Source organism: Leguminivora glycinivorella, chromosome 26, assembly GCF_023078275.1.
Source record: "Leguminivora glycinivorella isolate SPB_JAAS2020 chromosome 26, LegGlyc_1.1, whole genome shotgun sequence".
Classification (NCBI taxonomy): domain Eukaryota; kingdom Metazoa; phylum Arthropoda; class Insecta; order Lepidoptera; family Tortricidae; genus Leguminivora; species Leguminivora glycinivorella.
Window position 1 is genome coordinate 7,478,345 of NC_062996.1, and position 12,481 is coordinate 7,490,825.

General features: G+C 38.8%; 2 protein-coding genes across 5 annotated transcripts; both read right to left on the minus strand.

Annotated features, from left to right (window-relative positions):
• Nucleotides 1–204: 204 nt before the first annotated feature.
• LOC125239813 (oocyte zinc finger protein XlCOF6-like) lies at nucleotides 205–2,632 on the minus strand. Its single transcript, XM_048147518.1, has 2 exons — nucleotides 1,383–2,632; nucleotides 205–358 (listed from the first exon to the last, which is right to left on the minus strand). The coding sequence occupies exon 1, from the start codon at nucleotides 2,561–2,563 to the stop codon at nucleotides 1,505–1,507; it is 1,059 nt and encodes a 352-aa protein (XP_048003475.1). The 5' UTR covers nucleotides 2,564–2,632; the 3' UTR covers nucleotides 205–358; nucleotides 1,383–1,504.
• On the minus strand, nucleotides 2,632–12,355 carry LOC125239809 (oocyte zinc finger protein XlCOF6-like). 4 transcript variants are annotated; one of them, XM_048147509.1, is made up of 9 exons: nucleotides 12,011–12,355; nucleotides 11,772–11,919; nucleotides 8,983–9,033; nucleotides 7,704–7,775; nucleotides 6,982–7,041; nucleotides 6,475–6,528; nucleotides 5,629–5,636; nucleotides 3,549–3,602; nucleotides 2,822–3,003 (listed from the first exon to the last, which is right to left on the minus strand). In XM_048147509.1, the coding sequence occupies exons 1-9, from the start codon at nucleotides 12,137–12,139 to the stop codon at nucleotides 2,956–2,958; spliced, it is 624 nt and encodes a 207-aa protein (XP_048003466.1). In that variant the 5' UTR covers nucleotides 12,140–12,355; the 3' UTR covers nucleotides 2,822–2,955. The 4 variants fall into 4 exon arrangements, with proteins under 4 accessions (XP_048003463.1, XP_048003465.1, XP_048003464.1 ...); XM_048147506.1 differs by lacking the exons at nucleotides 5,629–5,636; nucleotides 7,704–7,775; nucleotides 8,983–9,033 and adding an exon at nucleotides 4,485–5,555 and having other exon boundaries at nucleotides 2,632–3,003; XM_048147508.1 differs by lacking the exons at nucleotides 5,629–5,636; nucleotides 6,475–6,528; nucleotides 7,704–7,775; nucleotides 8,983–9,033 and having other exon boundaries at nucleotides 2,632–3,003.
• Nucleotides 12,356–12,481: the final 126 nt, after the last annotated feature.

Consider the following 12,481-nt stretch of genomic DNA (forward strand, 5'->3'; position numbering starts at 1 on the left):
TTTTACTTCGACAGTAACTCTCTATAATACTCGATCCTCTTTGAGGTTTAGTTAGGAAGACAATTGTCCACTGAGCCCTTCATTTTTCAAATATGCCGCCTTTTTATAGTGCCGAGATTAGGTTGACCGTCTATGAATGAAATGGATCAATAATAAAAAGAAATTAAATGTTAAGAAATATTTATTTATCCTAGACACATTCTCACAATGACGAAGTCATTACATGAAAGGTAATAGGTACAACAGCTCTGCAACACCTATTTTATTATCGTTGGACATGGTATTTTATTTTTTACCTACAGGCTCGGAAACTTTTATGTTTTAGAACTAGTGGGTAAAAACGCATGGCATCCATCCACTACCTCGAAGATACATAGAACAGACCAAAATGTGTACCTCTTATTTGAAACTAATACACTTATTCTTGATTTATTTAAACTTGTCTGTTGTATGTACCTTACAACTTGTTGATACATTGTTATCGACATATACCCTTCACTATTTTCATTTTGCTGTTCCTGGTAACACTTTACATATCAGTCATTTGTCAATTTAGTCCATATGATTATAGATTTTACTTTAGTCAAATTAGCTGCTTTTTATGAACTGTCAAAACGAATTGCTAATATGGAATTATTGTAAAATACTGAGGAGTGACGTCACGATCAATTCATTTTTATATCTTTCCCTTTGACTCTTTCAATAGAAATAATGTTTAAAAATAACTACTGTCCATACTTTTCTTCTTATTATGTTGTGCTTTATTTTGTGCAATGCATATTTTATTTTATTTTATGTATAATAGCCTATTACATCGTATATCGTAAATTCTCAATAATAATGCTCAGGAAGGATAAGCAAATGGCCTGTGTTAAGGAACCTCTTTTTTATACCACGTCGGTGGCAAACAGGTATACGGCCCGTCTGAGGGAAAGCGGTCACCGTAACCTATGGACGCCTGCAACGGCTGCAACTCAAACTGTGTCACATGCGCGTTGCGGACCCATTAAAAAACTTGTACAATCCTTTTTTACCTGTATCTGATAGTGGGTGATGTCGGCAACCGGTGCTTTAAACACATTCAACTTTAGGACGTTCTGTTCAATTCAGAAGAATCATATTTACGATTGGAGTTCACCATCAGTCATCTGTTTCGTTTCAAATATCGAACGTTTTGAAAGTGAACTGATTTTACTTGTCCTTTTCTATCACACCGATACGTTGGAAAGGGACAAACGAAATTTATCGGCTTGATAACTTTAGTGTACGTTTATGAGTAAGGGGGTTAGTCATTAAAACACTCGTGTTACCTTATTCTCGCCTTTGGCTTGTTTCATAAAACAACAATCGTGTTTTCATGCCTCTCAGTATGCACCAGTCACATAAATAACTATAAACTGGCTCGTGTACAGTAAAAGAATTAACACACGGAAGCGGCGTGAGCTGCGCACAGGAGGCGCTTCTTTATTGAAGGAACGTGAAATGTCAATGCCAGGTCCGTGATTTAAGTCCTTGCTGCGTTGTCAGGGTTCATCCCAATGTGAGTCTTCTGGTGACGTCGCATAGATGATTTCTTAGTGCATTTGTAATCACAGTGGCTACATGCGTAAGGTTTTTCTCCGGTGTGTATTTTTTGGTGTCTTTTTAAATGTTCTTTCCTACTGAATTTATAAGCACATTGACTACATGCGTAAGGCTTTTCTCCGGTGTGTATTCTTTGGTGTCTTCGTAAGAGTGATTTCGTACTGCATTTATAAGCACAGTGACTACATCCGTAAGGCTGTTCTCCGGTGTGTATTCTTTGGTGCTTTTGTAAGTCAGATTTCGAATTACATTTATAAACACAGTAACTACATAGAAAAGGTTTCTCGCCAGTATGCGTCATTACGTGAGTTTTTAGGCTTGACCTTTGACTGCACCGGTAGTCACAGTGACTACATGCGTAAGGCTTTTCTCCGGTGTGTATTCTTTCGTGTCTTTGTAAGTTTGCTTTCCAAATGCATTTATAAGCACAGTGACTACATGCGTAACGCTGTTCTCCGGTGTGCACTCTCATGACGTGACTTTGTAAGTGTGATCTTTGAATGCATTTAAAAGCACAGTGGCTACATTGAAAATATTGTTTGCCAGTGTGTGTCATTACACGTGTTTTTACGTTTGACCTATGACTGCAACAGAAGTCACAGTGACTACATTTGTAATGCTTTTCCCCGGTGTGTATTCTTCGTTGACATTGTAAGTCTGATTTCGAACTGCATTTATGAGCACAGCGACTACATGCGTAAGGCTTTTCTCCGGTGTGTATTATTTGGTGTCTTTGTAAATTCAATTTCGTACTGCATTTATAAGCACAGTGACTACATGCGTACGGCTTTTCTCCGGTGTGTATTCTTTGGTGTCTTTGTAAGTTTATTCTGTGAATGCATTTGTAAGCACAGTGACTACATTGGAAAGGCTTTTCGCCAGTATGTGTCATTACATGTGTTCTTAGGTTTGACCTTTTACTAGACGTGTAATCGCAAGTATTACATTTATAAGGCTCTACTCTGGTATTTAATTTCATGTGTGTTGTTTTGGGTGTCTGTTTATCTACGGAGAGTATCGCTTCATGTTTGTGTAAATCACTTTTAATCAGATTTTAGGAACTGAAATGACTTTTTAAGTGAACCACTAAACATCTTTTGGAAATTGTTGAATAATCACAATGAGCGCACATGAAATTTGTGACACCATGTTCGATTTTTTCATGCTCTGAATTAAGTGTTTCAGTTTGGAATGTAGAACTACAAAAATCACAAGAAAATTGTTTTTGCGTTGACGGCAAGTGTGTGTCTTGAATGTGTTTATTTAAGATAGTTTCGTTTCTAAAACGTTCGCCACAGTGTTCACAGGCGATTGGTTTGGCCCCGCTGTGAGCAGTGTCGCCGCAGAGGCGCTCGAGCACCACGGAACAGGTCATCGCGAGCTGCTCCCTGGCGCGGGCGGCGCTGCTGTCCGAACACACTGCAATATATAATTTAGCAGTTAGGTTACCAATCATAGAAGTAAATGAAAAAAAAAATCATTGATAGCCCATATACCTTATCCCCAATAGTTTTTTAAGTATTATGTCTCGTCGAACTTCAAGGTTCAGGAAGACACGCGCTTTATGAAGATTATTGGCCGGTGAGCCCTACATTTTTCAAATTTGGCGCCTATTTGTAGTGAAAAGATTAGCTTGACCATTTTGCTTGAGATTCATTTATAGGGAAGTAAAATTCCATTGATAAAAATCGAACATTTCAAAATTGAGTTTCTATTTGTATGAGAGCCGTTTCGCAGCACAGCTTTCGGTGTAGGTAAGTATTGGATCGCCGATGGGCAAACCTTCCGACCGCTACAGTTTGTAACTTTTTGACAAGCAAAAACGTCTGCAATCGATGCCACTAGGTTTCGAATAATTTTCAATGTGGAAAAGGTCTGCCTTGGGTGAGCGCTGAGCCATATTGGTCAATGGGGACTGTAGCGACATCTTAAAGTTTGTGTTTCCCATTCGGGTTGGTACTCACGCGACATCTCATTGTCTTCGGCCGCCGGCTTCGACTTGACTGTGAACTCTTCATCTGAAACAAACATACTGTTCGTGGGATCGTGTCGACCTCGCTCCGGACTGTGCCTTGTGCTACAGATCTCCTTTAGTGTTCAAACTTTAAATTTTCAAGCAAAGCAGATGAAATAAAGAATATATCATATTTTTATTATATAAAAAAATGACAAGTTGTACGAAGCCATTTTGTTTTTATAAGAAAGGACCAATTACATCCATGCGTCCCAGCTAGAGTTGTGTATTAGTTCATTTCACGAAATATCAACACATAGTTAATATATTAAAAATAATTCATGTGCATAATATGTCACATGTAAAAATCTTGGCGATTAAATATAAAATATTTTTTACATGTACATAGTTATTATAATAAGTCATTAAATCACTCATTTTATTTTATTATGAAACCTGCCTTTGGCTTGTCATAAAACAACACTAGTGTTTTAATGCCTCTCATTATGCGTCACTCAGATAAATAACTATAAACTGACTCGTGTACAGTTAACACACGGGAGCGCGCGTGAGCTGCGTGACAGACCCTTCCTTATTGAAGGAAAGTGAAATGTCAAAGTTTCCGATTTAGGTCATTGCTGCGTTGTCGGGGTTCATCCCAGTGAGTCACCTGGTGACGTCGCTGAGATGGCTCACAGTGACTACATGCGTAAGGCTTTTCTCCGGTGTATTTTTTGGTGTCGCTGTAAGTTCGATTTTATACTGCACTTATAAGCACAAAGACTACATGCATAAGGCTGTTCTCCGGTGTGTACTCTCATGTGGCTTTGTAACTGTGATCTTTGAATGCATTTATAAGAACAGTGGCTACATTTTAAAGGCTTATCGCCAGTATGTGTCATTATATGTGTCCTTAGGTGCTGCCTTTGACTGCACCGGTACTCACAGTGACTACATGCGTAAGGCTTTTCTCCGGTGTGTATTCTTTGGTGACTTTGTAAGTTTGATTTGGTACTGCATTTATAAGCACAGTGACTACAGTGAAAAGGCTTCTCTCCAGTATGTGTCATTACATGCCTCCTTAGGTATGACCTATTACTGCACCGGTACTCGCAGTGCCTACATGCGTAAGGCTTTTCTCCGGAGTGTATTCTTTGGTGTATTTGTAAGTGTGATTTCGTACCGCATTTATAAGCACAGTGACTACATGCGTAAGGCTTTTCTTCAGTATGTATACTTTGGTGATTTTGTAAGTCTGAATTCGTTCTGCATTTATAAGCACAGTGGCTACACAGAAAAGGCTTCTTGCCCGTATGTGTCATTACATGTTTTTTTAGGTTTGCCCTTTGACTGCACCGGTACTCACAGTGACTACACGCGTACGGCTTTTCCCCGGTGTGTATTCTTTGGTGACTTTGTAAGGTTGATTGCTGACTGCATTTGTAATCGCAGTGGCTACATGCAAAAGGCTTTTCGCCAGTATGAGTCCTTTCGTGTAGTATCAGGTTTGACCTTTTTCTGCACTTGTGGTCGCAATAACTACACTTATAAGGCTCTACTCTGGCATTTAATCTTATGTGTCTTGTAGTGTGTGCCTTCTTGTCTCCGGAGTTTATCGCTTGATGTTTTTGTAAATCACTTATAATGAGACTTTTGAAACTGACGTGACTTTTTAAATGAGCTCGCAAGCATCTCTTGGACATTGTTGAATAATCACAATGAGCGCACATGAAATTAGTGGCACCATGTTCGATTTTTTTATGCTCTAAAATAAGTAACTCAGTTTGAAATGTAGAACTACATAAATCACAAGCAAATTGTTTTTGCGCTGACGGCAAGTCTGTGTCTTGAATGTGTTTATTTAAGATAGTTTCGTTTCTAAAACGTTCGCCACAGTGTTCGCAGGCGATTGGCTTGGCCCCGCTGTGAGCAGTCGCGTCGCCGCGGAGGCGCTCGAGCACCACGGAGCAAGTCATCGCGAGCTGCTCCCTGGCGCGGGCGCTGCCGTCCGAACACACTGCAACATATAGTTTAGCAGTTACCCATCATAGACGTTAAATTAAAAATAAATTATACCCATACATATTTACCAAACCATCTGCAAACAGGTTAGAAATTATTCACTGAGTGAAATTCACTTATAACGCGGCGGTCAAGCAAATCTAGCCACTAAAAAAGGCGCTTAATTAAAGTTTTCTATGTACGAGAAACCGTCGCCCCTACATTTTCAACAGTTAGTTTTTTAATGTTCTGGCTCGTCGATGACTCCACCGACGTCGAGGTTATGAAAGGCACCCGGTTTATGAAGATACTTATTTGGCCGGTGAGTCCTACAATTTACAAATCTGCCACCTTTTTTTAGTCAGAAGATTTACTTGACCGTCGTTACACTTATTTCGGGATATATTAGTCAAAAAAAAAATCGATAAAAATCAAACAATTTTAAAATTGATTTTCTATTTGTATGAGAGCCGTATTTTAGCCCACCGTGCGCTGCCGGTGTAGGCACAGTATAATAAAGAGTACTATCGTACAGTGTGGCCACTCCCGCTCCCCGCTGAAAGTGCCGCCCATCCCCTCTCGGTTACCTCACAGTTACCGCCTGTCAAAAATGCTAACAGTCGACCTGTCATATTTCACTCATACAAGCATGGTACGCATTCACCTACATGAGCTTAGACTGTGTGCTAAGAACTCTTTCATATATTTGATCGCCAGTGTCCGAGGTGTGGTGTAGGTAAGTATTGGATCGAAGATGGGCAAGCCTTCCCAACGATACAGTTTGTAACTTCTTGACAAGCAAAAACGTCTGCAATCGATGCCACTAGGCTTAGAATAAATTTAAAACTGCCTTGGGTGAGCGCTGCGGCATATTGGTCAATGGGACCTGTAGCGACATCTAACAGTTCGTGTTTCCCATTCGGGTTGGTACTCACGCGACATCTCATCGCCCTCGGCCGCCGGCTCCGGCTTGGCAGAGAACTCTTCATCTGAAACAAACATACATTCTATGATGTTGATTAATAGAATATTATGAATAAATTACTGTATACTTGTAATCATCAAACAATCAGTTTTGATATCACATGTTTGACCGCAGCGACGACCACGGTTCAACTCGATTTGTTTTTGCATGTCCGGATGTTCTCATCTACAGGTCGCAAGTCTCCATCGACATTTTGCTACCAAATTGTATGGTTATTGACTCCAAATGTTTTTGTTCACTCCAGTGTTAGGCAAAAACGTATAAGGCGTTTAGGACCATCGTGACTTTAAAAACTAAGCACCTTTGCGTTTTCTAAGCGAGTAGCGTAATAGGTCTTTAGCTCCCAGAGCCACTAGTTTACTTTTTGTCATAGTCTGTTTGATCAGTCTCAATGTCACCTAATTTGAACAGATGTTGACTACTAACTTCTAAACCTATAGTTAAACTGACTACTCACGCAATATCTCCTCAGGTGTGTCTTCATCCAGCATCTCCGGCTTGACCGCGGGCTCTTCACCTGAACCAAACAACTTTATAAGCCGCAGGCTAGTACAGTATAGCCACGAGCCAAGGAAGGAGGGTTATGAACTAACTCACAAGATGTGGTCTGTGATTTATTGAAGTTTATACATAAATAAATATTATAGGACATTCTTGCACAGATTGACCAAGTCTCACGGTAAGCTCAAGAAGGCTTGTGTATTGGGTGGTACTCAGATAGCAATTAATATAATACATCTTAATAACGATTAGTACCGGACCGAAGGAGTTTTTTTTTAATATGTGACATATTTTTTTCATACACAATAATTCAGCACGTAATGTATTACGTTCACATCAATTAGCGTACCAACCTAAACGTCATTACGGCATAACGTTTATGTCATGTCAAATTAAGTTGGACGGCGTACACTGCTGCTTGATCAGATTTAAGAAACTTAGTCTTAATTAATAACACTTTTTAACATAATGATTATCCTACACGATTCGCATGATCAGATACTATAACTGGATACATTATTCGCCCGTATGAAATCCACACGCTGTATACAAATACTTATAACACATAGAAAACATCCATGACTCCGGAACAAATACGGGATGGATACCGAGATGTTGCTCCATTTTTGAGCTCATGAAAAGTTAAATAATAATAATGACTATGACTAGTACACTCACCTGGCTCGGACCCACAAGACTCATCTGTGTCCTGCATTTCTGCGTGTTCATATTCTACTGCAGATTCTTCATCTAGAGCAAACAAACAAAACAAATCACTTACTACAAACACAAAACATGTCACTATTAGAGATGCAATGTATACTTTGGTCGGAGTCATCAAGTTAAGATACTTTCCTATACTTATAACTTATTTGGTTTTGGTGTGCGTGTGGATTGAGTGAGCACCTTCCAAAAATAAAAAAAAATATGCTGATCATTTAGTAAAAGTTCTAAAACAATTGTAAAACGAATCTCTGAATTTGTAAAAAGATAAATCAAAAGATACAGTCATTAACATGTGCTCACTCAGTTCTCACAAACCATCAATGAAAACAGTGAATGTATTCATTAAACATATAATATTTATATACTAACATTTAGTAAAAAATATGCCAACCTACCTCTATAAATTTTTGATTACCTAGTGACGTATTTCATTTTTTACAAATAGTTTCTTATGCTCACTCAATCCTCACACTTTTGAAAAGCCGAATTTTGATGAAAAACTTAAAAGATTTAGACCGCTATTATATGTGTATAGTTTAGTAAAAGTGAAATGGGAATTTGTAAAATACAAAACGAACAACTAACGTATGTTTTTTTATAATAAATTTTTGTAAGTGCTCACTCAGTCCACACGTTTTGAGAAAGTTAAAAATGTAAATATCTTAAGATTTATAGCACCACAGACACTCGAAAGCACTTCAACATTTAGTAAAAATTTTTACTAAATATCCACCATCTAATATTTTATATTCGTTGTCTGGTTTTAAAGATATTCAGATATAACTTTTCTCATACAAATGTATCAAGTAGGGTGACCACACTATGTCGGCTCCTGATTTTCCCCGCTTTCCCATTGTCATATTGAGATTGGGGAGTTTCGTTCAATTTTGATAATTACACGATAATTTGATGGGTCGTCGATGTCTCCCCAATATCAAGGTTAAGGCATTTTGTGTCAGTAGCTAGGTCAGTGTAATGTAGTTAGGTGCTTATTGAGCAAAACAATAAAGATTATAAATTATTAGTAAGTAGATTTACATTAACTTAAATAAGTGGCAAAGTACTGTCTGGGGTGAGACTTGAATTGGCGGCCTCCGGATCTATATTCCAGCGCTCTGCCAACTGAGCCAACAAGACTTCAACCAAGTCAGCGAAATTTTCCACCGTATTGGTCAATGGGACCCGTAGCGACATCTTACAGCTTGTGTTTCCCATTCGAGTTGGTACTCACGCGACATCTCATCGTCTTCGGCCGACTCCGACTTGACTGTGAACTCTTCATCTGAAACAAACATACTGTTCGTGGGATCGCGTCGACCTCGCTCCGGGCCGTGCCTTGTGCTACAGATCTCCTTCAGTGTGGAAACGCAGCTAAACTTGGTTCTAAATTGACAGGTCATTATGCACTAATGTCACTACATTTAGACCAGTGCTGTTCATATCGATAATTTAAAAAAAAGGTAGAATTAGGGAATATTGATGAAAATCTACAAGACGATTGTGAGGCCTGTTGTATTTTATGTATAAATTTAGCCATCTGCTGTTCTGGTCACTTCTAAACCTACATATAGTTAAACTGACTACTCACGCAACATCTCCTCAGGTGTGCCTTCATCTAGCATCTCCGGCTTGTCCGCAGGCTCTTCACCTGAACCAAACGACTTTATAATCAGCAGATATTTTATCAAATTTCACATAATTATTTTATTTACAATTTACATCCATACCATAGGTTCTCTAAATATGTGCAGGAGCGATAAGCAAATGTATTAGGAAATCTGTATCTGCCACTACATTTCAATTTTTATTTTGAGATATCGGCAACCAATACTTTAATTACATTAAACTTTAGAATGTTTGTTTAGAAGAAATATGATTGCTATTGGAGTTCATCAATCAGTCGTTTGTTTCATTTCAAATATCAAATTTTTCAAAAGTGAACTAACTGGTTGATTTTACCTCTTCCCTAAATTTAGATGGACCATACACCTACATACATATTATAATATTATTGTAGAAACTTATTATATAGATGAACATAAAGTTATGTATGCAACTGTACTTAATTAGGCATTAAAGACAATACAATACAATATAATACAAATATTCTTTATTGTTCACCAATATAACAAGATTACATCACATAACTTGTAAGACTTGCATTATCATAATATGAATCTCGCCTTTAGGCTCGTTTACTAAAACAACACTCATGTTTTAATGCATCTCATAATGTATAGCAGTCACATAAATAACTCTCAGTTGCATGTTGCTCCGTGGTTGAGCTCATGAGGAGTTAAATAATAATAATGACTATGTATCATTGCCGCGTAGTAGACTCACCTGGCTCAGGCCCACAAGACTCATCTGTGTCTTGCACTTTTGGGTTTTCACACTCTACTGCAAATTCTTCCTCTAGAGCAAACAAATAAAACAAATCACTCCCTACAAACACAAAACATGTCACCATTAGAGATGCCACGGATAGTTTGGCCGGATTCTAACATGCCGACCACCCCAGCGAGTCACTGAATATTCAGTCTGATGTTTTTATCTAAATGAAGCGACATCTAAAGCGCACTGGCATGTTTGATGTTGTAGGCATGTTAATGATTAGAAAATGAATTGAATCCTGATAGATAATGAACTTAATTCAGTATTTTTAACCGACTTCAAAAAAGGAGGAGGTTCTCAATTCGACTGAATGTTTTTTTTTTTTTTTTTTTTTTTTTTTTTGTATGTATGTTACTCGATATCTCCGAGAATCGTGGACCGATTTTCAAAATTTTTTTTTTGATCGAACCGGTATAACCCCGAGATGGTCCCATTGGCACCAAGTCAGGGTCTGATGATGGGATCCTGGAGAAATCGAGGGAACTCTTCAAATGTTATAGGCACATGTAATGTTTTTAGTCTATTTTTCAAAGGTACACCAGTATTTACGTCTGATGGTAATAATTTTATGTGGCTGAGCTGATGATGGAAGGTCAACTCCTCAATGGTTAGGAGTTTAAGGATAATTCTTTCACTACTGTACATGTATTCGGACTGATACATATAATATCACTAGGAACCACTAAAAATCAACTGAGCTGATGATGGAAGGTCAACTCCTCAATGGTTAGGAGTTAAAGGATAATTCTTTCACTACTGTACATGTATTCGGACTGATACATATAATATCACTAGGAACCACTAAAAATCAACAAATAAATAAACTTTTTAACAAAAAATAAAACCGCCTTCAAAAATAAGCGCGTTACAAAACACGGAGAAACTAAAAAGCCAAAAATAATAAACCTTTCAATTCAGATTTCTTATCGTATTGCAATAAGCTAAACATCCAAATTATAAACAAATCAATTATTTTTGGAGTCGGTACCAGACCTGTTCGTCGCCTTGCTATTGCCTGTTTGCCCTACCCAACCATACACAGGCTGGTACCGACTCCAAAAAGAATTGATTTGTTTATAATTTGGATGTTTAGCTTATTGCAATACGATAAGAAATCTGAATTGAAAGGTTTATTATTTTTGGCTTTTTAGTTTCTCCGTGTTTTGTAACGCGCTTATTTTTGAAGGCGGTTTTATTTTTTGTTATGTACTATCTAATGCTTATATTTATTTGTGTGTTAAGTCTCACCATAAAATTGATTACTTTGTAAAACTCTAAGCCATATACAACCAGATACTACATTCTGGTCTTGGCTGGATAGTAAAGTCACCAACCTGCTGAGTGGGCCCAGAACCGCAGGTTAGCAGGCAGGGTCACTATCGACCAGGCCAGACCGGTCATGGTAATATTAATATCAGTACAGAGCACTAAATGTAAAGCCTGAGTGAACGCTTATATCGAGCGTGCAGTGGCGTGGGGTGTGTGGTGTGCATAACAAACAATTGACGCTCATACAAGTGTTCTGAGTTCACGCCGCATAGGGTGCACGCATGCTCGCCTGCACTGCTGAAAGCTCTGCTCCGAGCATCCACTCAGTCCTTACAATAGCAGGTGGTGCTTCCCGACCTTTGACGAGGCTCGCTCCCTGCGAGCGCGCCTGCAGCTCCGCCTGGCTGCGCTGCACTTGCAGCTTGAAGTCGCTCGCGTCTCGCAGGCGGCCCACGCACGTACAGCAGATGCCGCTCGAGCCCGAGCCGCCCACTGCCAGCTGCAACTTAAACCATTCACAAACATGATGTCCTAACATTTCTTATAGTATCGTTCATTGACTTTTAAATTTGTGTTCGTATTGCTACTCTACTTACTTGAATATCAAAACACTCCTTGATCATGTCGGCATATATCTCCGTTTTGCCGAGATGTGTGTGCGGCGTCGTCAGGTCTTTGTCTGGGGAACACAGCAGGCAGCAGCGACACGCTTGCATCACGTCCATCGCAACCGCTGCGTTTGTGTGCGTATTGTATTCGCCAATTACTACAAGTAGCCGTGACTGCCAAACTCCAACAACGGGAATTATCTTATGTGAAATAATAATGTATTTGAAATAAAAATGTAGAACCTAACAGATGCTAACACTAACCAGGAGCAAGAGCAAGTAGTGTTATTGTTATTGTTCCATTTAGTTATATTTTTTAACAACATAACCTAACCTTCGAACTGAAGTGACAGTCAGCACTTGACAGTTTTGATTTTGACATAACGTTAAGAAGTTAACACACGACCTCTCGAGCCTCGGTACGGCTTCGAATTCAAATAAGTGAGAGCGAGATAAAAA

What these genes read in the sequence shown, in the direction of transcription:
- LOC125239809 (XM_048147506.1), bottom strand. Translation starts at nt 12,139, where the DNA reads ATGGACGTGATGCAAGCGTGTCGCTGCTGCCTGCTGTGTTCCCCAGAC. An exon ending in AGGAGTGTTTTGATATTCAA is followed by an intron (nt 11,920 to 12,010) that starts GTAAGTAGAGTA and finishes GAATGGTTTAAG; the next exon opens with TTGCAGCTGGCAGTGGGCGG. An exon ending in GCCTTACGCATGTAGTCACT is followed by an intron (nt 3,603 to 4,484) that starts GTGAGTACCGGT and finishes TGTTTGTTTCAG; the next exon opens with ATGAAGAGTTCACAGTCAAG.
- LOC125239813 (XM_048147518.1), bottom strand. Translation starts at nt 2,563, where the DNA reads ATGAAATTAAATACCAGAGTAGAGCCTTATAAATGTAATACTTGCGAT.